The sequence below is a fragment of the Boleophthalmus pectinirostris genome, unplaced genomic scaffold (assembly GCF_026225935.1).
Source record: "Boleophthalmus pectinirostris isolate CB_2022bp ecotype Guang Dong unplaced genomic scaffold, ASM2622593v1 HiC_scaffold_15, whole genome shotgun sequence".
Lineage (NCBI taxonomy): Eukaryota > Metazoa > Chordata > Actinopteri > Gobiiformes > Gobiidae > Boleophthalmus > Boleophthalmus pectinirostris.
The window spans coordinates 23609501-23637496 of record NW_026571070.1 but is presented as its reverse complement, the minus strand read 5'-3'; the positions used below and the strand labels follow the sequence as shown (position 1 = coordinate 23637496).

Genomic DNA, 27996 nt, shown 5'->3' with positions numbered 1-27996 from the left:
GACAATCATCTCACGCATGGTACTAAAAGCCTGCAGTAAATTAATCCACAACAAGGTTATGTTTGCAGGCCTGGCCTACTGTATGTTTTCATGTCACCACAAATTGAGTTAGATTCTGGCTTTAACAGGAGACCAGCGACCGGGATGATTGAATGTCCATTAGCACTCTACATTCATCTTTCTCACACATAACATGCAGAAGATGTATTGGATTAACACATGTGGGGCCTATTATGTTTGAAAGCGTGCTTATTTAACTGCATATCCCATCTGTCAAAACACTTTAGCTAAATCTGGTATAATAAAATAATTGAAGGAATATAAGCAAGAAGTAAACAAACTTTGGAGGTCACATGTTGTTTCCCTTCATCAGCACAAAGTCAGTCTGCTTCTTCTCCTAAGGATTTGCATTAGATAACTGTGAGATTACTGCACTGTAGCATTGGGGTTAGCCTCCTGCTGGAGCAGAGGATCACGCTCTTAACCCTGTACGTTCTACTGCGAGATCAAAAACACTCACCCTAAGGACACTGGGATGGTAAGACTGAAATGTGGAAGAGATAAACATTGTCTTTGCACATTGGAAAAATAAGGATCTAAACAAATAGAGCAAGGTCGTGCTTTCCTGCTTTACATTCTCACTATGTAAACAAATAAACTATTATGGTCTTTTCAGTGTAATGTTTATCCAGATTTTCAGAGATAATCAGCCTTTCAAGGATCATATGCAAACATTTAAGCATAATTTAATATGCTGTGTATCAGATTTCCTTGAGAAAACAACCTGACAAGAAAATGCCTTGAAATCAAATGTATGGTGATACTTTCCATGTGGATAACAAATGTGGGTAATAAAAGTAACATGTTTTAGATCAGTAGAGCCAAGCAGTGACATGCCTTGACATGCCAACTCATTTAGACCTTTATGTGGTCATCATTGGGGCAAGACATAGTGAGCACCAAATAACAGGTGGTATTAATAGTAATGACGGTCAAAAGTAATATGCATCATCAGAAACTTTGGATGAAGTGTACAATGCAACAAATGAACAATACATTGTTGTTTAAAGCTCACATATAAGACTAGAGGACCAAAAGAATCAGAATCATTTCAGATTAAGGCCTGGAATGTGCATGGCCTACAATTAGTTAATCCAAAAGGTTTCATGTTAGTAGAGAGCTCTGATACAAAAATGATCAGTACTTCCTGTCCAGTCCTGATTTCCTGATGTTATAGAGGACATTTTATTCTACTGATTACTGAAAAACATCCAAAATGCCTATAGTATGAGTGGGTTTTTTAATATATGTGCATTATATTGTTTTTACTAAATAATAGGCTATCTGTGGAATATCGTTGAGTAATATTATGTTATGGTAGAGTTTCAGATGACTTTTTCCATCTTTGCTTTGTTTTATTTGTATTTCTATGATTATTATAAATTCAGTTTTATAGTTAAAACCTTATAGAAAAAGAGATTGAATGCATCTATATTGGACACATCATAGCCCTGATTCAATCTCTATAGTTTTAATCACTGGTTCTTTGACCTCACTTGGAACACTCCTGTCTGTTTACGCATATGCCAAAATTGTCTTATAAAAAGGTGCTCATCAATACTAGTAGATAGTGTTTCCAGTAAATGCATTTCATTACCATCTTCTGTCAGCACCCATCCATCATTGTTAAATAGGAGATGTGTGATGTTTTGTGCAGTGTGGCCCTGGTCCAGATCTTACCCTCCGTCGGGACACTTGTGGGCGGGTAAGAGGTGGAGGCTGTGTCCCTGTCTTTACTTCTGGAGGTAGTGAAGGGGTGCAGGCTGGTGGTGTCCATGAGGTCACACATTTTGTCCTTAGTCTAATCATGGAACGTTAAGTTATTGTTATAGCATTGTCATGTTATAATTACAGTTATAATACAGTTTTGTGTCTATCTGACCTCATCCGGGCAGCTGTTGTCCACCCAGTCCTGTCGGTGTCGGTCAAAGCCACTGGAGCATCTAAAAGACACAAGCATCTGCTAATGAATTACACATAATACATCTCATTAGTTTAAAGTAAATATTAGCAGTATCAGAAGCAATGTAGATGTTGGCGAATTATTCACATTCTTGATGCAAGTCAGAGTAAATAAACTATTAAAGAAGAGGGATTATGCAAAATCGACTTTTTGGAGCTCCCTACCATGATAAGTTTGTTCCCATATCAAAAACATGCCTGAAGTGGTTTTATATGTCATTAATGCATGTTTGAGTAATATTGCAATCCCTCCTAGGCACTGCAGCATTCAAACTCTCATTACAGTTAGCAGTACAATCATATACAAGGTTCAGCCCAAAAGCCTACGTCACTGCCTGTCACCCATGCTCACGTAAGGCTGTTTTTAATATACGGCTGTTTTTCATATATATATATATATATACAGGATAGGACAGGATACAAAATATAATAAAATCACAACTTAATTCATGTATGCTTTATTTTTACAATGTTGAAGTACCCAAGTTGAAGTACCCAAACACAACGAGAGCTTTCACAAAACAAATTATAGACACAATTTTGAAATTAATTGTCCACTACGCTGAACTGTTCAAGTGCATGCAGAGCCAATTTGTTTTAATCAAGTAATCCACACAATTAAGATCCCTTTTATGAGAGAGCTGTATTCTGCTTCTTAGAGAAAAAAATACTATTGTTATTTCTGAGTAGTTATCTATGGCTATTACAAAGTGCATTTTAAGTGGTATAATTCAACCAGCTGTATCTTATTAAACTGTAAACATTATAAAAATCAAGTATAAACAGTTTTATGTAATAGTTTATCAGGTCAAGGTAATATGAATGGTGTAGCAATAAACCCAAAGGCTAGACAGTAATCAAGCCAGCAACAGGGAGGTTGTCTGGCCGTAAATGGAAAAGTATAACTTTATGAACATGCCAGACTGCTACCATAACAGTAAACATCCACACCTGGGCTATTCAACAAGTCTGAGCAATACCGCTCAAAGCACTCAAAGCAACCTCAGCCGAACCCCTAAGCTTACTATGAAGGTGCACTGTTTAGCTTTTGTCTCCATGGAGATATTGCTTTGCCTAGAATGTCCCACAGCATGCATCTTGAAAACATGCATTCCTACTGTCAGTTGGGTTACCTCTCCATAGATCAGACTTGTAACTTAGCAACTGGCGTCATTAACTTGTCTTGAAAATAGATAAGTTCAATTCCATGGAAATAGATCAATTTTATGCCATACTGTGGAACATTACAATCAAATCAGTAACATTTCCATGGGGACAGATCCTGTATCCCCCACTAGAAAAGTTACATAATGCATCTTTAACAATTGTGCCCATCTGACACCATCAGACCTCTATTTCTCCTACACATTGTTATGGTAATAGCTTTATATAATGGCCATTTTTGCTGCTTTCTAATCATCCTCTTCCCTTTATTTCCTGAAAAATACCACAGCCTCATCAGTTCGATCAGGCGAGACAGATTCTTCAGCTTAATCCCCTCTCTCCTTTTCTGCACAGCGTCGCTCAGCCCCAGAAATGAGAAGCAGAAGGAGACGCCATTTTACATCAGGTCTATTCTAACCTGTCCCTATGGAGAGCTTGTGTTTTGAGTTGTTTTTTTCTCTCAGTGCCAATCCTATTTGCTGGGCGCCATGTAAATCAATGAGCCACAGGACTTTAATGAGAAATGAGATGAGGTTTGTCATTGTAAGCAATCCAAAAAAGAAAATATCACTCTGGCAATAATTACTTTCACTTTCATTTGGCAGTAAAGATTTGTTGATTGTTTGTTGAACTGAAAACAATCCAGACATTTGAATATTTACTCAGTTTCACTACAATTGCAAGTTGAGGCTAAAGATAACCTCTGGCCACAAGGGGTCAGTAAAAGCATAGTATAGTTATATTACAGTATTTTAAAATGATGACTTGTGGATAAAACACTGACACCAGAATTAGTAGATGCCTGCTTTGAGTCCATGTTTTATTATTTATACTATTGCAAGATAGGGTCATTCCTCATCAACAAAGAGCAAGTATATAAACATTTAATTATAATAGTCTCTGCAAACCTCACCTCAATGAAAAACGTATCTCTGAACTGACCCATCTCAGCCTTATAATTTCACTGCCAGTCCAGGCCCACAGTGAGATCTATGTCACACTTTATTAACCCGTTTCAGTAGCAGCTGTACACATTAGCCCCGGATTTAGTCAATAATTTGAGAGTGAGAAGGCAGTGTCCCCCTCGCCCCTGATCACTCCACAGTCAGGGAAGTTCACCAGGGCTGTTCTCTTAAAATGTCAGCCGCCCTTCATTAACCCTGGAGCCAACAGGCCACCACAGTTTTAATTAGCGCACATGAAGCATGCTTTCTGCTGTTTCAAAGAGTGGCTGAAGCCAAAGTGAGGCTGAACACTCAGATATTAACGCTGTTAGGAGTCCAATTAAAAGACAGCCTAATGAGACAGCAGCACTCAAAATGCACACCACTGTGGATGAAAATTAGAACTTTATGTGCTTTGAGTCAGTCTTTGTACAAGAGAGCAAGAAAAGCAGGTGAGAGGTCAAAAAATAATAACTGAAAAAGAATTCTAAATTAATGTGACTTTGGTGGTTTTATGAGCAAAATGTAATATTCATTGGACTGCGTTCTTTTGATCTGGTACAGGCGTGTGTCATTGTGAAATGGAGTGTACTGTAAACCACGTTCACTCTACACTATATTACCATATGCATGCTTAATTCTGTTATATGTATAAATTCCTCAAAAACTAGCAGCATTTTCCATGTTTGACAAATTCCACAAAGGGAATGCACACATTGTAATATCAAAAATGGGCAATCATCATACATCTTCTGCCTCAGAAAGCCTCAGGTCACTCAAAGAATTAAAAATGTAATTTATGCTTTTGTTTAGGTGTGATATGACTTAAAGATGACCAACCTGTTGAGTCTATGGCACCAGCTACAGTTGAAGTTGATTTGCGATGAGATGCATGAGCTACAGCTGGTGAACTGGAGACAGGCTGCAAAAAGAGAAAGGTCATAAAAGGTCAGACGTACAATTTACACCCAGGCTGACCTCTCTGACAAACAGCTGAATTCCAGTGTGGCTTAAAAGCCCTTCACACATGACAATTAGAAATGCATGTTATTACAGCAGGCAGACTTGTGACTGAAGATAAGTGGTAAAATCATACTGGGCAGAGGCAGGATTTCCACAGCTGTAGAATTGGTGATTCTTGTTTTGGTCAGCTCCACGCGATGGTATTCGTAAATGGTCCGCCGTCTCACATCTATGAAAAGAAGAAAAAAGTTTGTGAAAGCTGACAAACTTGATGACAAATTTTCCTTTAACTAGAACCCGAAGTCCTTGAAGAAAAAAGGATAGAGTCAGGTCAGATTGCGCTTTGGCAACACTTTATTTCTCTCTTTGTGCAGTGTCGGTCTACGATTTGGCAGAGGACAGTAGCTTTCTCCAGGGAAGGAATATCAATCAAGGCAAAAATGGGGTGCTTGAGTCATCTGTAACATCAAGTCATCAGTGGGACAAAGATGGAGCGATTACTTAGGTGCATCATCGACCCTCATTGTGTTGTTGGTTTATAACTCTCCCACGTTAGGGTGAAATGTGCTGCTGCTTATCTGGGCCATGGATCTTTGCTAGCATCATGGCACTGATGTCAGGAAAGGACATGGGAATCTTTTGTGAATGCAAAGAAAACTGAACAGATAGGAACATAACTCCTTGGAAATAGCAATATGGTATTTTAAAAGCAATGTGGACTTTTATACGCTTAGATTTTATGGTCCCACTCAGCCCATGATGTGGATCTATACACCATGAAATCTCTGTTTACGACAAAATGGTACTGCTAAATTTATTTCACTGAAGTAATAATAAAGTTCTTCTATACAAAGAAACAAAGAAGCTCTCAAACAATTGTGTTTTTCCACAATCAATAGATGCATTGATGTAACAGAGAGAGATGAAAAAAGGTATTAATTAATAATCTGGCAATCACAATTGAGCAATCCTGCCCACAGTTTCCACTGGGCACTCCGGTTAAATCTATCACCCCAAAACATGCAGGACAGGTTGAATTCTCTAGCTAAATTAGCCCTGACTAAACCAAGCTCAAGATCTGGAGATGGGTTCCATCCCCTTCCCACTTACATAATAAAAAGTTTACATTACCCAAGCTAGGGGGTACTCAGAGAATTAAACAAAGATTAGGGGGGGACTCAAGACAAAGAAAATTGGGAACCAATGTTTTACACCATTGACAAACAGAATTAGATATGCACCAATTGAAATCCATTGCTATTGTTCCTGGTACATTGGTCAAGTGTTTCTGGTAGTCGGATGTTGTTCCCTTGCAGAGCTGCTTGTGTTCATTAGCGACAGGACGAGTGATCAAAGCTAGTCCAGGTTTAAGAGCACCTTCCTCTCCCTCCTCAGCCCCCCCGGTCACACACTTCCTCTCTCCTCCGGTGCAGGGGCTATCAGGTGCCTAATGACACGGGGGAGTTCAGAGGAGGGTCAGATCCCCCATCCTGCTCAGGGATATTGAGCTGCAGTGAGGAGACTAGCACAACCTGGTAAACTTTAGTGCTGCTGGCTTTGAGCTATGGAAGAAGCCAGATATGAACTATACACACAGAGGTGGAAAAGGTTCTGCTACTACGAATGCTACCACTATGTCTACTACTGCTGCGTTTGCAATTACTACTAACAGTGCTAAGACTACTGCTACAAAAGCTTATTAAACAACTTAACAACAAACTTAATAATTACTTTATAAACTCTCCTTTTTGGCAAGTTAATTTTTACTCATCCAGGTACTCCAGGTATAACAATATTATAATTTTTAACAATTGTAGGATGATCACAGAAATGAACAAACTAAATTCAGTTGGCCTAATGACACTGTTTTGAGTACTCCTTTTTAATTTGCTTTATTTGTGATCAACTATTATTATATATTTGAACAGTTGTGTTGTTATGACCCAGGGTCTACACTACTCAAAAATAGCACAGAGCTGTGGGTGAGAGGGTAGGAGCAATATTTTTTGCACGCTCAAGCCTCAAATACAAGGTGTTTCAGAATTACTCAAACATGCATTAATTTAATATAATTCTGTTAGTTAGATCATATCTTAAAGGTAAAAATATAATAAATATGCTTTTAATAAATTACTTATTTTTTTCTTCTGGGAGTCATCTTTAATCCACTCTGGTGGAGAAGCTTTAATGACACAGAGGTGGTATTGAATAACTGTGACTGATGGTGGTGCATGTCTGGGGAAGCACACTTTAAACCTGGATCTTCACATGGGCCTGTTCCTAATCTGTTAATTACACACACACACACACACACACACACACACACACACACACACACACACACACACATCTTCCTCTCCTCCGTCCTCCCCTTCATTAATGTCCCAGAGTCCAGCAGACACACTGAAATGTCTTAATCCTACCTCCCTTGGGGTTAAAATGCCTCTCGTTGCCATGGTTGCTCTACAATGCTCAATCAGGCTTTGAAGTCGGAGAGTATCAAAACATGATATAGTAAGCTTTGGATCTAAAAGTGTGTAATTATTATGAGATTGATAATATCTATTAGGTAGATTAGAAATATTCATCTTGCATTGCACATTAAGTGTTTATCTATGTAGTTGAAACATGAACTCAAGTAATACATAATTTTACCTATATTGTCCACAAAACCAATAAAAATCATATTTTTGTGGTTTTTAAATCATCATTATTCAATGTTATCTACTTTCTGTCTCACCAAGTAAATAGATGTCTCTTGCTGACTTTCTTTTTTGAACAGCAGCTCAAGATTTAATCTTGTGAGCCAAATTAAATCTTGATTCAATCACAAGGAAAATTTATAATACAAAAATAAATATAAACCAACATGGTCTAATACATAGTTTTAAAAATATAGAGAAATCCATTTCCAGTCTATAAAAGATACAGCGCTGTGTAAAATGAGACCAAAGTGAACATAATATTAAATCTGTCTTAATAAAACTTTACTCAGTCTATAAAGTGCAATACTGAAATTCAATTCTTCCAAATGGACAACGTAGAGAAAAATAATATTGCATCACACAATAACTCTATCCACCCAACAAAATGAATTGTTGGAAAGTGAAGTCCGAAAGCTGGAGGTCCTGGAGAAATGAACCACTAAACCATCCTATATAAGCACTGCTCAAAATGCTGATCCCCGCTCTTTTGAAAGGTTAGCTTCCCACTTCCAACCATTACTTCTCCATTATAGAGCATTTGCATCGCTATATGAATCACTACAGCGATGAAATCTCTGATATTTGTACCCTACTTAGAAACCCAGATCATCCCTGGCCATAAATCTACGTATAACTGACAGGTCCATAATGTAAAATCGTCCCTCTTGCTGAAGAATTGGACTTGAGTAAAATAGCACAGACCCATTAACCTTGTCTCTGAAATACAAATTACTTGAATTTGTGTTTTTATTTTGTTCACAGTTGTAGCTAATTATGTTTTGTCAGGTAAGATTTCCAGAACTGATTTAATAATGTGTTTTTAGCTTGAGAAAAAAGGGCATTTTGTATTTCAAATATGACATAGAACACAGAATTGCTGGAGAGATCATTCAACTTTGACATTCCCAATATGTTTCTTTCCAGATTTCACGAGAGCTACAGCGCGACATGCTGATTTCATCACATTGTGTCACTGGCATCAAAGATCCATGGATTTAAAAGAAAAGGGGAGGGCAAATGTCTCAAGATGTTTTATAAAGAACCAGCTAAAGTGAAAATATTCAAGCTAGGGCTACATCATTTTGGAATTTTTTTTCTTTTTTCTTTTTTTTTTTTTTTTACAATTTTGATTAGATTTGCAATTGATATTTTAAAATCAGGATTCAGGTCAGAACACATTCTCATTCATTCACATTAAACACAATCAAAAGCAACATCTGAGAGAAGGCTGACATATGAACTTCTAAAATAATACATTTCATTTTTGTAGCAGGTCTAAATTACTGGCTTAACAAGTTTATCTTCTATCCATAAAATCATAATATATTTTGTTATTTGAGAGGATGTTATATTATCTATTATCATGATTTATTTATGATTAATGTTCAGCCATTTTTCAAGGCAAAGGTTCTTTAAATGTAGACTACCATCAGATCCAAATAAAAAATTAACCAAAATATGAATTAATTCATTTTTATATGCTTGAGCTGTTTTTTTGTTGTGTTTGACCTATCGCTCAATGCAGCTGGTGTAACTTTGCAGATGTGGTTAGCACACAGTTCATGATTCAAAATAAGGTTAAGTGTATGGTCAAGAGCACTGGAGGAATGAACCTTCTGTGCATGTTAAGGATGATGGAGACTGTCACCTGGCTCAAGAATCCAACCCACAACCTCTTTCCTGAGACAGCTCCGCTAAACATATTACCCCTCCCCTCCTTACATTTGTTTAATATTAAATTTGACAAATAAATGCTTCCCCATGTTATGCACACACTATCTAAATTAGTGAATAAATCATTTTTGACACCTCATTACTGTAGCAAGGCCCCAGGATAAAAGTGCCACTAAGTTACTTGCATTTGTTTTTAATTTAATGGGCCCAAATCGCAACCATTGAGTGAGTAGTGAGTGGTACAGAGGAGTTCTGGAGGGGTGCCCACAGCTCTGCCCACTCTGCCCCAGGAGAGGTGCAGTGGTGTGGGAGAGGAGCTGCTGACAGGCCAGGCTAAAGCAAAACAGATGAGGCTCACTGGGATCTCTGGATACTAAACAAAGAGCCATGGAGTGCTGACTTGGTAATCATTAAATTATACCAAAATGTAATTATTTAGATGTTTATTTGTGGAAAAAGACAATAAGACCTCAATTAGACTTGTCACGAACATATTTCAACAGAAAACCATGATAAAAGAGAAAAAACACTTTCATTTCTATCTAGTATCATCAAAATAATTGTCTTGGGAGAGGTGGTGTGAGAGATATAGAGATATAGTGACACTCTTAAGACATAGACAAAGACATAGAGTGTAACTGGTAAAAAATCTCAAAATTGTAAGGATGCTTACACAAAAGTATGATTAAACAACACCTCACCATAACTAAATAGGCAGATTAAACTGTCCAGGCACTATAGCAATACTCACTGCTTGTCCTCTATGTAGTCATGTATATAAATCTTTATAATCCAAATAAAACAGTTAATGAAGGAATAAAACCTTTTCTACTTAGAGCCTTCGTGGTATCTTCACATATTATCTTGACCCATTAATTTATATATATATTCTTTTGTTAATTTGAAAACTTGGAAACATTTCAGCATCATCAGTAGTTTGAGGTTGATAGAGTATATAAACCCTTTTCTATTAAGTAGTCCTGATTATTTCTTCATGTATATATGTTATATGTATAATTAGCATGCTAAAATGACACTTACTGGGAATCTGCTGGATCTTGTGCACCACCACAAAGGCGTCAGACAGGCCCACCTTTACCGGATGATTGACAGAGCTGATCTGAGACACTTCGATGGGAATCTGAAAAAGCAATATGCAGAAATCAACTACCATGACCACAGCTCTGCTGCTCAGTCTGAGAAATAGGGGCAGTGTGACAGTGCTGCAAATTCAATCCATTCATTCGTTTTACTGTGCAATATCCGTTCGTATCTGGCATGAATAGTGTTGGTATTCAAAACACAACGTACACTGCTGACAGAAATACTAGTTCTGAATAGCCTTATGTCACAATTATCATTTAATTTTAGAATTTTAGACAAAAAGAAAAACAAGACTATATGAAATAAAATGGAGAAGTGTTGTTACAATACTAAAATGTTGTTACAAAACTAAAAGTTTTTTTTTTTTTTTTAACTCGATGTAGATCATAAGGAATATACTCAATAATCAATATACATACCACAATGAAAATAAAAAACTCTTTCTCGTGTAATCAACATACATACAGTATCGATAACTAGATGATTCTCGATACATTTGACAACCCTATAATCGACTGAAACATAATTAATGTTTTTCTTTGATCAAAAGAGACTTGGCTAGTTAAAGATACTGTACCATCAGTAGCAGCAGAGCAATCAAGTATAATTTTGATCTTATGTGAAAAGGACATATAACAAGAGCAAAAAATGATATAAAAACCCCTATTGTAAGCTTTACAATTATTTAAAAAAAAAAGGAGTCTTGTTGCAGACTATAGGCTGACACTGGCTGCTTTTATTTCATTTCAAGTCTTTAGTTAGTCCACTGACTTATAAGTAGGATATAAGAGAACTCTAACTGTGACACTAGCTGGCGTAACAATGATAAAAATCTCACAGATGTCAAGATCAAAGATTAAGATGAGATACAAAAAAATACCTCTTTATATGCAAATATAATGCGCCCTGTGTTGTGCAGCGTGGCCTGAAAAGTGAAGCTGCCCAGGTGATAGTTGTCCTGCAAATGGACGTGATCCCACTGCACCACCAGAGCTGTGCCTGAAATGAAAACCAAACATTAATATTAGAAAAGTGCAGGGAGAGTGGATTAAGGGAGATTACAATTATTTCATGTTTGTTTGGAAGATTATATCATTGAACAAAACAAACTTTTTCCAGTGGGAATGTGATGACTGACAGTAAAGCAGCATTGGTACAGATATGGAAACACTTCACCAGAGCTGGAGATAGCAGTGACATTAACTGTGACAAAAACAAATAACACTAGGAGTTTCTCTGGACTTAAGGTGAAGTCTGAAGTGTTGAAGGGAGCTGTGAAAACTTATTTTCAGATAAAGTATTTGATTTTCTGGCATCTAAAGTGTTTTTGAAGGTGGCAAAACAGTTGTAATGGCACCAAAAACTGTTCCAAATAAAAGTCAGAATTAGTTTTAAGGAAATCACTCAAATCTAACAATTTAGGGTTTGTTTTTTTTAGCTTCTTTGTATCTTGAAATTTGTAATAAAGCAAGGTTTATAAGAATGCTGCAATAGATGTTAGAGTATACACTGTCTATATTTTAGTGTTTACTATAACTGCATCAAACATAGGCCTACAACAGAGCAGATGCTATAGTGATCACTATATGAATAAAAAATAAAATGTTCTAGCAACAAAAATAGGTGAAACAAGTTAGAAGTTATTCTTTAAAAAGTAGTGAATTTGAAAGAAGTTGGGGCTGTATGTTTTTCCAACAGTTTACAGAAATTAATCAACACTATTTTCCCAGGAGACTGCAGTCACTCCTGCCTTAGCGCATTACTCTTCACACATTGCAGAGTTATTGTGGACTTGAGGGAATCTATTGAGCCCTTAGAGCTACAGTCATTTGGCTGTGATCCAGGGCAATAAAGGTTTGTTAACACAACTCATCCATTTCTGTGCCTCCAGGGCATGTTCAGATTTACCTCCTGTCCTGCAAGGTCGGAGCACACAGCCATCAATTTGTACAGGGAACCCTGTAATAAATCTGTTGCTAATCCATGCGCCAGTGTTGATGAATACGAAATGTGCATTTTTAGCAGAGAAAATTTGAGGCCCTGTAAAAATGCATGTTAATCTTGTAGGATATGTGCAATGCAAAATGAAATGAGTGATGATGGCAGTGCAATAAGGAGAGAAGATTGAGTGCACCGTCAAATTGTTGCTAACTAGGGGTGTCAAATTATCGCGTTAATTGCGATTAATTAATTACAGTCATATTTAGCACGTTATGTTTTTTAATTGCGTTAATCTCATTTTTAATCTCTAACTTTACTGTTTCTGTATGTGAGTTGCTTTATTATAAAATCTGTTTTTATGTGTTGTTGGGACAACAACACACACACACACAAAAACACATTTATACATTTTTTTATTTCGGTAATTCCACTCATTGCCGGAAACCCACACAAAACGCGCGCAGTAAGAGCGATGTAAACGTCACATTAACGTTGGCGGCGTCAGTCGCACAATGGACGAGGTCAAAGAGCCAGTAGAACAGAGGCAGCAGTGCACAGGTAAAAACACATTCGTGTCTTGGAAATTATTCTCCCGACGTGAAATATAAAAGAAAATAACAAATATAAAATCACCTACAACTTAAATGTCACTGGTGAAAACAACCTGCACAGGCTCATGATGTCTGCACTACTGTCCTATAGTGACCTGCCACATGAGGGGACACGCACACAAACACACACAAACACAAACACACACCTTCATCGTCATTAACCTGAGAACGCGCGGACCACGTTTCCTTCCGTAGTTACTGCGCGGACACCGACGTGCTCCCGTGCGTAAACTGCGCTTCCTCCTGTGCGCCTCTAAACCAGAACTAACACCAAGACTAAAACCGGGACTAACCCAGTCCAGGACTAAACCAGGACTAAACCAGGTCTAAACCAGAACTAAACCAGGACTAAACCAAAACTAAAACCAGAACTAAAACCAGGTCTAAACCAGGACTAAACCAGAACTAAAACCAGAACTAAAACCAGTGATCTCATATATAAAGCATTTCTCTATCAATAATATTTTTAATATGGTTAAGGAAAGACTGGACTTTTTATTGTCTTTGAGTAGACAAAAGTTATTATGTTCAGATTTCCTCGTTTTTGCTACTTTACAGCAAACAGTTTCTTATTCATGGAGACTTGGGCTCAACAGACAGTTTGAAGAGAACAAACAAGAACAACATTTGCAGGATGCGGTTGCTACATTCATGTAGTTTTAAAAAGCATGACAATATCAAGTAATCCAAAGTATTCAAATTACGTTACTCACTTTAAGTAATTAAATGGATTAAGTTACAAACTACATTTCGGGATATGTAATCTGTAATCTGTAGGGGAATACATTTTAAAAGTAACCTTCCCAACACTGCAGATTAGTAATAGTAATAATAATGATGATACTGTGGAATGTAAGTGACTGCATCTGTTAAACTTTGTTAAACAATAAATGACTTTATAAAGTCACTTTTTTTGTTCTATATCAGTCTTTTGATCTGCCACAATAATGTAATAATGAATTTAAATGAAAATACCTCAAATTGAAGGCTTTTCTGAGCAATTTTTAGGTGAGATTAAAAAGAGATTAATTAGATTAATTAATTACAGATCATAATTAATTAATCTCTAAAATTTTTTAATCGCATGACAGCACTATTGCTAACTTGAAATTCCTGCTGCACTGGTTTAAAATAACAAGGGGACTGCTACTGTTGCTATCTGGAGTTCTATGGCTAAACCATCAAATTGAGTTGATGGGGCATTGAGATACACTAACCTTTTTGTCAGTAGTAAAACAAACAGAGAAAACCCACAGACCACCCTTCAGTCTGATTGCAATCTCACTGTGGTAGATTCCCTTTCATATGGTTTATTGTCTTTTCACATACAACACAGGGAGATGTATGGAAAGACTCTGCATGGGCCACTCTGTAATTTAGGCATTTACAGCATGGTGATATTCTGTTCCAGCACAATTTTACGCTATTGAAAATGAGTATTTAACTTGCATTTGAGCCAGTAATGAGTTTTAGAGTTGGAGTTAAGCCACTTAATTTTATACTGAGAAGATTATGTGAGATTACTGCATCAACTACCTCATATATTCCATTATCACCATACTTTCATCAATATAGCAATCACTAAAAGAAACCAGTAGTTCTTATTTATATTTAATCAAGCCTATTATTGATTACAGCAATAGGAGCAAAACATGACAATGTCAGAATTGTAGTGTTTGATTAAAACTTACTATCCCAGGGCTGAGCAGTGTGGCATCTTGTAGGCTAAGCACAATTTTCAAATAGATTTTTCCCATTCCAATATCATAAACAAAAGACACAAATTGCCATTTAGCACAAAACATTTTCCAATTTCTTCCTCAAAAATCTGAACTCTGCTCTAAACCACTTACTTTTATGGAAACAATGGCTGTGAACCTCTCCATTAATAAAAAAAAAATGCTGATCCTTGATCCTTTGAAAAGTTTACAACTCGATTTGAAACTAACATTTGATTACCTGTATAACCCTAAACCAAACTTATAATGAATGATGTTTTCTTAAAAAAAGAATAAAACAACACACTGAGCAGAAACTACCAGAATATCATTTCACTCCGTCATCACTGTCGGACACAATACACAATGCTGTCTTTAGTCCTTTATAATCTACACAAAGACCTCAGTCCAACACACAACACATATAGAATAAATGTGTGGTGTTGTATTGGCAGGACAGTGATGGATGGACAGTGTGCAGAGGAGCAGGCTGCTGTGAATCGACTGCTGTCACTCTATGGGCCTCAGACACACAGGCTGGTCTGTGGCTCTGTCTGCAGCTCAGAGACTAGATACATGACTGACATGATGGATAATACTGTAGTCCTCAGAGATCGTATAGGAAAAAAACTATGCAATCAAAAGAGGCAGCCTTTTAGACAAGTAGGACATTTGATGTGTAAAGAATTAGTCTTTGAGTTGGGTTTTACAATTGTATGCCTATTTTACTATCTCTGTATCAAATTCTATTGGAATAAAAAACAGGAAGCAATAGCAACATTAAATAAAAATGTTATAATGTTTTATTGGTCAAAGTATTGTATTTTATTAAATTAAATCTTAAACCCTTTTAATATTCAAAGTATTTCTAATTCTAAATAATTTATTAGATTAGTATTATATTAGCTTATATAATAGCTATATTACATTTTTGATTGATTATCTTTGCTCTCCTGCTGTTCTTGAACTTTTCATTGCAACTTTGAAATTCATCCATTTTGGTACAAATAAAGGTTCTCTTTTCTTAAAAGGATTGTTATAAAAACTGAGAAGTTATAATGCTAAAAAGGAAATAGGTCTGCCTGGTGGTGAGGCTATATTCTGTGAGCAACAATACAATTTTTAGCAGAAGTTACACTTGCAGTCTCAGCGTCGACATTTCAAACTATAATTAGCATTATTCACAAGACTAAAATTGAGCATAATCATTATTGTGTATGAGAGCAGTCAAGTGTTAGCTTATGGCACAATGGTTCTTGAATGCATAACCTATTTTAACAGTCCATAATTATATGTACTGCATTATAATAAATCATACAGTGAAAAGTATTACCATTGTCGAAGTAGATAACTGTGGAGTTCCTGGAGACGCTGGGGTCAAAGTTCGCCATCAGTGGAGCAATGTACTGAGTGGCTGTGAGCATCCGGTGAACAACATCCCCTGTGTAGATAAAACCTGTGGGACAAACACACAATACTTTACCACAGTACATTTCCATTCTTCTCTCTTGCAATAATAGCTTTCTAAATGAACCCTCTTTGCAGCAGACAACAACACTGCCCTGTGGACCAGAGTTAAAAGTGGCTCATTAAAGAACAGCCATCACTTGTCTTTGTGCCTCAACACTGCAGGAGACTTCTCAGAGCTATTAATTAGTGCCATAATCTGTGATCAGGAGCAGAAGCCGACCAGAGGGCTGCAGAGTGAGCTGAGTGATCCTGCACAGGCCACTGGTAAATGTGCTTATTATGTGAGAATGATACTTTCTTTGAGGAAGTATTTGGAAAACCTATCAACTGTATATCATCTAAGCTTTATTACAGGTCCTGTGCTGACTCTTGTGAACTTTAAACCATGTTATAATGTTGTTACCTCATTACAAACATATCTGTTTTCTTTCATTCACACATATTTGGGTAATGCTTTGTTATTAGTCTGTTTCTAAAGGTCAAAATGCTCTGTTCCACCTTGTAATGGTATTTTTCAAGTCCACGGATACATTTTATCTTTAGTTCAGTAAAGATTTGTAATTACAGTAATGAAATTACCCAAAGGATTCAGCTTTAATATGTAGGGTTTGTGTGATTGAAACAAAACACAATTCCAAGTATGTTTGTGATGAGTAAACAACATTATAACAAATCTGAAACAGCATCATTTGGGTGTTTTATTTCATAAGAATAATTAGAGTCCTTTCACCAGTCTGACTACAGTATATTGTCATTGTGTCCTTGGTCAAGACACCTAATTCAATTCACCTGTGTAAGTATGCAATCAATGGTGGTCAGAGTGTAAGTACTGAATCAATATTGTAATGTAAAACTCTTTAAATTTAGACCCAGATCCATTGTTTGTATTGTATTGTATTTTATATTTTATTTTCTGTACAGTATTTTAACTTTGCCTTGTCTAATTACACTGAGAAACAGCTTGAGAGATAATATGCACTTACATTAGCAACATAATGGCAACATATCCATATTTGGAAAACTAAGTACTTGCTAGTTTGCAGTAGTTTGGCCTACACATGTTTGGGCTAGAATCTTGAGGTAAGCTCTTAAGGAGGAGATCAGATTTCTCACTGCTTGAAAAATACGCTGTCAAATCAAATGTATCTACGTCTCCCCTTAGACAAAAGATTTGTACAGTCAGCAAAATGAGTTTCTAAATATTTTCAGTTTCTGCACACACTGAAATTACTTTTATTTGCTTTGGAGGAGGAGACTTGCCAGCAGGTAAAATTCTTCACAGCACTTTCTCCACACACTGACTGACACCTGAAAGTACTCACCACGTTTTATGGCAAAGGGATGCAGCCTGGGGGCAACTGGAAAAGACATGTATGAAAAAAAAAAAAAAACCAGCTACTTGTGCAAAAATTCACTGAAGGCAAAGCTACAAAGGCTGTGAGTCTGTCTGCTAACACAGTAGGGGGTGGCAAGAGGATATCTATCACAATGTAAACCAGTGCCAACAAAACATAAGGAAAATCTTCAGCTACCTCCCAAGCAATGATGTACTGACAACAATGTGTCTATATGCAAAACAAGAGCAGAAGAGAATCAGTTAGTTGGTTGTCTATAAAGCAGGAAAAAGTGCAAAGAGGATAGAGAATTATTGTATATCTAATACTAAATATTAAAATTTCAAACTCAATTTCAATATTAAGGAAAATACTCAATACGAGATACTCAATACCATGATAATAATAAAAAAAAACACTATTTCTTTAGACAATACAATATGATTTTAAACATTAAAGGGGCATTGTGTAATGTTTCTGGTGGAGGGTCTATCAAATGCTTCTCTGCAAGGAGATGTTATTGCTTTGTCTGGAATGTTTCACAGTATGGTACTGAACCTTTATATCATCATGGAGACCAAACCAGACAAAGTTACAGGTCAGATCTGTGGAGAGGCTCACAGTCAGAATGCCTGTTTTTCTAAATATTTTTGAGCTATAAAACCACTGCTAATTTTATAAATGTAAGGTAGAGCTATTTAATCTTGTATTATGGAACATTCTAGGCAGAGCAATGACATATCCATAGAAATTGTAATCCCTCAGTTGTCCAGGTAAGTTCCATAGTGATCCACACTGTATGTCTATGTGGTCTCATACTTACTATACTTACTACTTACTATAGTATAATTCTAAAGCTATTCAGGAAAGGTTCATTTCTGTCCGCTAAATATGACTTTTTTAGTATTGATACCTGCTCAAATGAGTATCTAGTTTCTATACTAGTTTTAGCATTGATTAGTATTACATATTATTACAATACATTTGACAGCCTTATTGCTGACAGAAATCGTACACAGTATCCAAAGTGGCTCAAAGCTACTTCAATGTTAAATTAATCGACTAAGGCGTGCAAATAAAAAAGACATTTATAAACTAATATTTTAACAAGAGGTGCCCTTGCTTTGGAGTAAACAAAATGTTCCTGAGAAAAATAAGGCCAAACATTACAGAAAAACATACTTGTTCCGATGACATTAGCCTCACATTTGCTCAAAAAGTCTCTGTATTTCACTGGTGACTTGTTTTCACCAAATCCTCAGTGTTTTTGAACAGGATTTGAACTTTACCATTATTGCACCACTGACATTATGTGTGGTTATTGTGTATTTAAAGGCACACTTTGTGACTTTTATGATGCTTGTCTCCATGGAGATGTCATTGCTTTTTTTGATAGTGGCGACCTTCTAACCCACCCACCACTGCCAATAAAGTGACACACTAAGTACCACTAAGATTAAAGTGCCTATGAAAAGTTACACTATTGATTTTATTAAAACACAGGTTAAGATCATTATATTAAAACATTCACACCCGTTTTCCAAATTTGGCATTTTTTTAGGCTTACTTCATGGTTGGAAATCGTGACACACAAGGGAATTCCATAATTGTTACCTAACAAAACTTCTCTAATGTGCACAAAAAAATATTACATGTCAAATACAAATATAAGAATGAGAAAGCATTTTAATTTAGTAAGTATCAGAAAAAAATGTTTTTTTGGAGAGAATTCTGCCAAGTGTGTTGTCATCAGTGTGTTTTAGAATGCTCCACTTCCTGTAATTTTCAACATATTTTTAATCTTTTTTTCTGCAAATTGCTTCTTAATTGGTGTAAAACTATAATTTATATTTAAAATAATTATAATCCCAGTCAAATTTTGAGAATCATGAAAATCTGTCATACGTACTTTATATTGAAACTGGTGAGGGACTTGCATAACACCACATGTCCCACATGTTTAGTCCCTAAATACAAACAACTCAGAAAGGAAGATGTAATTCTATATGAATGTACAGTCATGAAAGCAGATGCCGACATGTAGACTGTGCAGGTGTACTATCTCATCTCAGCTTTTGTATCTGATGTGGACACAAACCTAATCTTCTAAATGAGCCACAATCCAGCACATTCCATCTTTTTTCCCTGACAAAAACATCTCTTATCTCTGCTCTACTACCGCTCCATTTCTCCGTTCACTTTCAAACCACACACAAAGCAGCGCATTTCATTCCTACCAACTCACAATGCAACTTATTTAACATTCTAAAAGTGGTCACACAGACTTTCAATGTGCTAAAAATGTGGGAGCCATGTGTTTGAAAGAAGTAAAGAAATCACAAGCAGGAATTAGCAGCCCTGTTGTCTAAATCTTCACTTTATTGGATGCCATGTTTGGACAAGCTCTTTTTTTCTAAGTTTAATTTACGGGATATTTTCTGTTGATCGCAGCTGTTCTAAAGCCAGGGAAAGGCCAGGCCGGACAATAGAGAGAAAGAGGTGGCATTTATGTACTCTTGTGTCTTTTAAACACTGTATAAACTAAATAAAATAAAGTTTTTTTTTCTACTACATATGGCTGATTGCATCATGAAATCCAGAATCATTATCTGAAAACTGTGATTCAGCGTAGTTTTGATTCAAAAGTATATTGATTGTATATAGGAACCTCAATACAGTACTCACATAAATATACTAGTATTAAGTTCATCCATTACCTATTTCAAGCAACATGTCCATACGTTATGGTCATGTCATCTCTGTCTAACTGTATGACCAATGTATTTAACACCATCTCACCCTATATACCCACATATGCCCAAACACACAAAAAAATTCATTGTTTTTCTAATGCTCACAGACATCTTATTTTTAACTGGAAGTCAGTCTGTCAACATGGAAAAAGAAAGGATAACTAATAAGGGATATTTGAAAACTTTTTAAAAAATAAATTCTTTTACATCTGTAAAAGGTTCTTAAATAACACTTCCGTAAAAAATAAATAAATAAATAAAAATCTAATAAATATTTAGACAAGGTAGGTCACAGTTATGTGGTTCGTTCTGACAGGAAGGACATCTGGGGTAATAATCTGCCAAATCATAATGGACTGGTTCACTCTGATAACTTCTGATGAAAAGGGGAGTAGCCAAAATTAGATTAGATTAAATAACAGCAACAATTAAAACAGTTTGGCAGAAGCAACAGCAGCTACTTGTTATAAAAAATACTAAAAATTCAAGTTAAAGTAAAGGTCTAACATTTTTTAGCATTATTGGAGCACAATTTCTTACATTTAACATATAATGGCCTTCAGAGGGCACAAACAGAATTGTTGATGTAAACAATGAATGAGATTCTGGCCTGGCCAAAAACACAGAGCCTGAGAAATGGCTAGAGTAGTTGCTATTGACATCCAATAAGTCTTGTGTGGCCGATGAAAAGGTCAAGTGAAAATATGAGTGGGCAGGAGCAAGTGCCAGGCTAAAATTGTGGTGCCATTTGACATCCTGGCATCTCTGGCATCCGAAATAGCACAGCAGACAATAAAAGTAATGCAAGATATCGCCACAGTTACAACGGGCTGCTTATTTTCAGAGATTGTGTCACTTTATTCAAACCACCGTTTTCAATGAATTATATTTTTAAGGTGCCCAAAGTGACAAGTGGCAGTGAAATAGATAGCAGATGTCACTATAACCCAATGTCAGGGTAGCCTGGTTAACCATAACTTTAATAACTGAGTTCAGTTAAAATTTAATGTAGTTAAATATATGCTTCATAATTGATTTGCATACTATTGAATGGTTTCCAACAGAAACAACAAGCCAAATTATACAACTTTCACTAAATGATCATTAGGAATAATGATTTGGGAATTGTGGCTCTACAGGCCACAGCGTTATCAAATGGCAGACATTAGATAAAGTGAATAAAAATTTATAAAATATTCAACTATTTTGGTGTCAATAAAGGTAACAATCAGAAAATATCATTGCCAGACTTATATACATAAATTACTGACCATAATTCTTAGCTCTCAACAAATAATGAACGTCCTCATGTTGATCACAAACAAGCTGTCTTATGATCATAAAACACACTAAATACTAAATACACACTGTAAACCCTAGTGTCACCGTCAGTCATTACAGGGTGCTGATATATCTTATCTCACTCATTTTTTTATTATGTCTGAGCAGAGTAATTCCCACATTCTTACATCTTTGCTCAAAAACCATAAGACTATTTTATCATGTGGGATTCTCCATGTAAAGCTGTTAACACTTGAAACCGACAAAATACTCTGTTCACCACAACAGCAATTGCTCACAAGAAAGCAGCACCCGAGGCTTAACTTGACTCTTATAATGTCATCCATTTAAAGACTAATCTCTAATTGACTGAATGCAAAAACCATAAAAGTGCACTAAAGCTCAGATATTTCACTTGGCCATGCTCCCAGTTTGCTGCCTATGCATTGTCTGAAGGCTGTGTGCTTTACAGAAACAGGCTTCAAAGACAAAAACAAGCATTCTCTATTAAGCTACTTTGCCAGATTTGACTAGTTCACAAAGAGGATTTCTGAGATAATTTTTCATGCTTCAAAGGTGCATTGTTTTAAAGTTTGTACAGGTACAATAAAGTAGGGCAAGTGTGTATTGAAATACATCTCAAAATGACACTTTAAGTATCATTAAGTATATTCATCTCTTCAATTAAAAGCTTTTAGGGCTTTAAAGGTCAGTTCTCTCCACATGGTTCTCATCCAACATCACATCTTATTGGATAAAATTTTGTCTCCCTGGTAGTTGCTTCCTTAGGGTTCTCATCCTACTATTTTTTAAATAAAAAGCAGCATTAGGTCTCATTTCTTTCCAAATAGCTACTTTTATAATATACTACACTGTATACATTTTCTTGAACTAGAAGAAATAAAAGTCAGTGACAGGTCCTTTAAGTTCTCCAAAAACTAGTGGACATTGGTGTTGCTACAGGTGCCTATAGTGGACAAAACAGAAAAAAAAAAATACTATAACATTTACAACATTTATATGAAATACCAAAATTTCAAGAAATTGTAAATTGAAAAGCATATTTATTGATTTCTACAGCAGATAGCAGCTGAACATAAATCAAGCTGTGTAGCACTAATGTGTGGCCCTTTTTACAGTTTTATTATATTAAACAAATTGGGGCACCTCAATAAAAGTGATTTCTGATGTAACATATCTATAAACACTCTCACATTAATTTAAGATATTTTTCCACTGAATAAATAGATGGGTTGTGAATTGTGAATTGGAGTCTGTGGCATTTAGGCATGTAAGTCCATAAAGTGCAATCAGTGTGGACAAATGAGCATATTAACTGGCCTGAGGACAGTTCTACAGTATAAATGTAACTGAATACAGAGAGGAGAGGCTGTCTGCTCAGAGGACAGCCAGAGTGATAGCCCCTGAAGCAGAGGCATAGGAACAGAAACGCCCAGCAGACAAAAGCCCCAGAGGTCTGTGAGGAGTAGATAGCTTTCCCCATTCTCATTCCTCCATCTCTGTCTGCAATGCAAATTCAGCTATCTCCCGTCCTCTCTAGACATTCATTCTGCAAATCACTATTCCTACCCATTGACGCCAACTTTTAGTGAATCCACGAAATTAAGCTAACTACCCAGCATACTTTATTATTATCTTCATAGCAGCGTCTTTGAAATAGTTGGCTAAGAAGAGCTCTTTGGTCTTTTGATGTGATAATGGATGGTTGTGGTGTTGTGGTTTTTGCTGTCAAGACTCAAGTGGAAAATAACCTTGTAGTCTCTGGCAAACACGCCTGGTGGATCACGTGTTGAAGCCGCACATAAAGCATCTATTCCCCCCTTATCCGAGTGGTTCTATCAGGGTGTGCTGCCTGGACACTTGGCACGGCCGCTCCTCTTTCCAGTCTGAGCGATCAGTCCTCAGCGCTGACTCTCGGGAGTGGTTTGTTTTTCTAGCCCTTGTCTAGCCGACAATCCCAGCGAGGTGTAAATGCTTGACTATAGCTGCTTGGCTGGTACAGTGCACTTGGTGGTTTGCACAATTACTCTTTTGCTATTCAACCATAGATCTTGTAATTTAGTATGGAATTTCCCACAAAAAATGACTATACAGATATTTTCCTAACCTTGCAATACGGAATGTCTGGCGAACTGTCTAATCTGTCAAGCACATAGAGTATTTCCAATAATAATACTAATAGCTGCTTCAGAGTCTGAAAGCTGTGTTCACTTACCACCAGTCGCCACGGTGATTTCACGCAGGAAATGTCCATAAAATGGGAAATCAAAAGACAGGTTCACTCTCTGTGAGGGAAAAAACAGACCGGGTAGAAAGATGACATGTTTAAGGTAACTAAAATACTGTCTTGCAAACAGTTAACTATGTCAGCAGTATCAAATGAACCTGATCATTCGGCAACAACATGTATCATACAAGTCACTCTTATACTATTAAACTGCAGTTTCAGACTTTGTGTATGAATATTCTTATGCTAAAAAGTGCTTTGTTATGTTGATATGTTAGCCTGCCTTTCAGATCCCTAGACTGTATTATCCTGCATTTCTTAAAAAGAATAGCAGCACAGGATGTACAGTATTTTACCCTAATGCAATACTGATGGGTATCATTGCAACTCATTCTGGCTTTAAAACAAAGAACAATTGGTGACAAGTTTTTGAACCTCAAAAGAGAATTGCTAGTAATAAATGTAATATATTGCACAGTTACATTACAGTAAGAAATCCTTTGCCGTCATACAGTGAGTTCATGTAATTGACTTTGTAATGAGGTACCAGTCTTACCTACTTTTTTTCATTTTTATTAGCTTAGCATCATCCAGCAGGCTTTAAAAACTGAAGGGTTATAAAATACCCTGGTTCAAATTAGCAGCACACTCCCTACGTTGTTTAAAATCTTATAAAGGCGGGCTGGATACAGAGCCACAGAATGTTATGGAGATGGACAGCACAGAGTAAACAAGGCGTTTCATGCATGTTTTTGGACTACACTGGAGGGACTAATCCTGCGGCCTACCACACAAGCCTCACACAGACCATTCACAACTTCCCCTCTCCCTGTCTCTCTGCTGGAGTTGACCCTGCGCCTGTGTTTAGTTTTACAACCTCATGGGCTCATTTTCTCTCAGAGGCCAGGCCAAAGGGCTGGCAGCGGTACAGTGCCACCTCCAAGCAGCCATTCCTTTTTAGCACTTTGAGGTTTGCGCTGTTTCGCTGGATTTAAACCCCCATCATAAAAAATACATTTGTTTTATACCGTCTGACACACTGGCTCAAGTTTCACGTGTAGCGCACATCAATCACATTATCCACATTTTTAAACGGGCTTACCTTGTAGCAAGTTTTTCCTATTGATTTAAGACAAAATCAGAATTACCTTGCATTCATTCCTTGTTATTTGAGGAATGATCTGACTTGCCTATTGTGCAGCTAGAGAGAATAGCTTCCGTCTAACCACTATAGTTCGATCCATCATTACATGAATGAAGCTATAGCAGCAGAATACACAATGTGGGGGCTCTATTCTCCTTTGTAGGGGCCATTGTTCAGGCTGACTGCTGCCTCTCCTACCCCAGCCTTGTGTCTTCATCTGTATGCACCTCACACCAGTCACCTGCTCGTGCACAAGTGACGGGCTAAACCCACAGATCTCTCACACTAAAGCTTTCCAAAGTTTAAAGAAGTGCATGGTTTACTATTGACCGTACTACATCATATATTAACTGACAGCACTTTGGTTGCCATCCAGACTTTGATGTATTTAGACTGCACAGAGGCATACAAAAATTTACATTAAAAAAGGACATGCTAGCAAATTTCATTCTGGCTCCTTGATAATTAAGTTTAGAATTTAAGTACATTTTTCATGTAGAAAGAACAAGAATATTTGAAGCTTGCTTTTGAACACTTAGAATAGGATAGTGGCCAGTGAAGCATTTTCAAAGAATTAGCAGCATAGTTATTATAAGCATGAAGCTAAAAATACAATTTAGGAGAAGATTTGTGAACACTGAAATTTAATAGAACACCTTTTCCTGAAAATAATGTGCTTATTTTTGAATGTTTATGTTTGAGAAGGAAATAAACTAGTATTACACATACAGTTTGACCTTGAATTACAAACATCTATTCAAAAAGCTCATAAATAAAAATTACTATACAAGAGTTTTCTGAGTTGACTGTGCCCAAACTGAACTTTTCTATTTGACTTACTGCTGCTTGACGATGCGTGTTGGACAGAATTCCGTGGATCTTCACCTTTTCCTTGTCCATCTGGTCGACATTTACCCACAAGTCTTTGCTCATGGGATCTGAAGGGCCGTATGTTTTGGAAGTGTAGTAATTGTGGTATGTATCCTCCTGAATGACAAAAAACAGACATTATGTTAAAATGTGATATTGACAAGTTCAATGGGCCCAACTGACCTACTGGGAAGGATTCGTGGCAAACACTACAAAAAGCAGCTGATATTTTGGACAGTAACAGCATTAGTTGAAGAAATATAGTATATGTGGTTGCTAATAGTAGTTATATTTGAATTACATAGCAAATGTTTGATCAGGAATCTAAAAATGTAAATGAAATGAAAACAACTTGACATCATAATAGGGTTATCAAAAGTATCAAAAACTAGTACTGATACTCTTTGAGCAAGTATCATTACCAAATTCTAATATTAACCTTTCATGAATAGTTTTAGAATAATCTTGTGTCAGAACAAGACTAGTATACGCCCATGGAGCACTATGTAACCCATAGGGAATACACAGATATAAGGCCACATAATATAAAATAATATAAAGAAGATTTAATATTGAAAATCACATTCTATTGCCTAGATAATATTATCGAGTTTCACATTTTATCATTATAACACTACATCATTGTCACCATAATAATGTTTTCATGGATGAAAAGTCGGTTTGAGTCTGGGCGCCACAAGGACGTTTTCAGCAAATTTACATCCCCAGATTTCACGATATTGCATCACACTGTATCGACTGACTCAGCATACACATTCTTCCACTCTTTAGTCTTGATAAAAACACAAGTTGATGTAATCTGCATAGTTAAATTAACAAAGTAAGAAGTTCATTAAAGTGCATTTGTTCCACTCCTAAAAGTCGAGAGCAGGCTGCAGACTTCAGATTGTTTTTATAGGAGACTTTTATAAAGCATGTGGGAGCGGTCTGTCTGCCTTTTATTGTTTCCTGAACACAGTTAGGAAGGATGCTTGTGTTGCTTTACATGGGGTCAAAGGTTATGCCCTACAGCCATGGATGCATATTCCATGTAAGGAAGTAAACAACATGGACCACAAAATGCACTTCTTAATATATAAATGCATATTGTTTTTTAAAGAGGGGTATTATGCAAAATCGACTTTGTGGAGCTTTCTACCATGTTATAACATTATTCCGTCATCAAAACATGCCTGAAGAGATTTTATGTCATCCATGTATGATGGCGTAATCTAGAGATCTCTTCTAGGCCCTATTCGACTTCAAACTTCATAAACGTGCTGTACAGTAGTTTCATGCACACCGATTGAGTTGTGATAGCACTCTGATAAGGGGGAGCAAAGGGAAGGGAGAGTGTCAAAAATGAAAATGAAACTTACAAAAATAAAACTTATTGAAACACATTTAATACATTGTTTATGGTGAATATAGCATTTACAAAACAATAAAAGGCAACATGGTGATCTAAATATATACTGAGTAATAACCCACAGAAGTGTCATCTTTAATAAAAATCCTCCAGGAAATATCCTAATAAGTAGAGAAAAAAAGTTGTATACATAGCAACAACTTTGTTTTCATCTTCTCTCATTCCCAACAGTGCAGTGCATAGATAGTATCAGGATTCAGGAGGTCTCACCGCCTGGTACCTCATCTGATTAATTTGTGCAAACTGTGCCAGAAGCCTCTCATCTTAGATTCATCTGCTGCTGATATTGTCCCCTCCACGGCACTGTCTTGCTCAGCAGTCTCACTTAACAATACAAAACAAGACACTTGTGGAGGGTGTGCATGCAAATATGGCTGTAAAGGTTCTGCTAATCAGCACAGGAGATATGAGGCTCTTTATGTGGACGAGCAGCAGGCTGTTTACAGGGGGAGTGTATGCTTCTACACAGTTATATAGGACAATAGAAGCAAATTGTGACTAAATATAAAAAGTTAGTGCAAATTAAAGATGCACTAGGTATATTTTCAGGTGGTCAGCACACTACAAACTTATCTCCACGGAGCTATACTTGCTTTGCCTGAAATATTCGACAGTATGCAT

The 27996-nt window shown here is 36.5% G+C and overlaps 1 protein-coding gene across 1 annotated transcript in view; it reads right to left on the bottom strand.

The window, feature by feature from the left end:
- The window catches only part of plxdc2b (plexin domain containing 2b), a 71593-nt gene that overhangs the window by 6137 nt on the left and 37460 nt on the right, over positions 1–27996 (bottom strand). Inside the window, exons 3-11 of the mRNA XM_020935715.2 lie at positions 25917–26063; positions 23921–23990; positions 16180–16302; positions 11457–11575; positions 10514–10613; positions 5227–5322; positions 4971–5052; positions 1943–2003; positions 1741–1861 (exon numbers count right to left, since the gene is read on the bottom strand). Of these exons, the coding sequence (XP_020791374.2) occupies positions 1741–1861; positions 1943–2003; positions 4971–5052; positions 5227–5322; positions 10514–10613; positions 11457–11575; positions 16180–16302; positions 23921–23990; positions 25917–26063 (919 nt within the window). The remainder of the gene's footprint in view (positions 1–1740; positions 1862–1942; positions 2004–4970; positions 5053–5226; positions 5323–10513; positions 10614–11456; positions 11576–16179; positions 16303–23920; positions 23991–25916; positions 26064–27996) is intronic.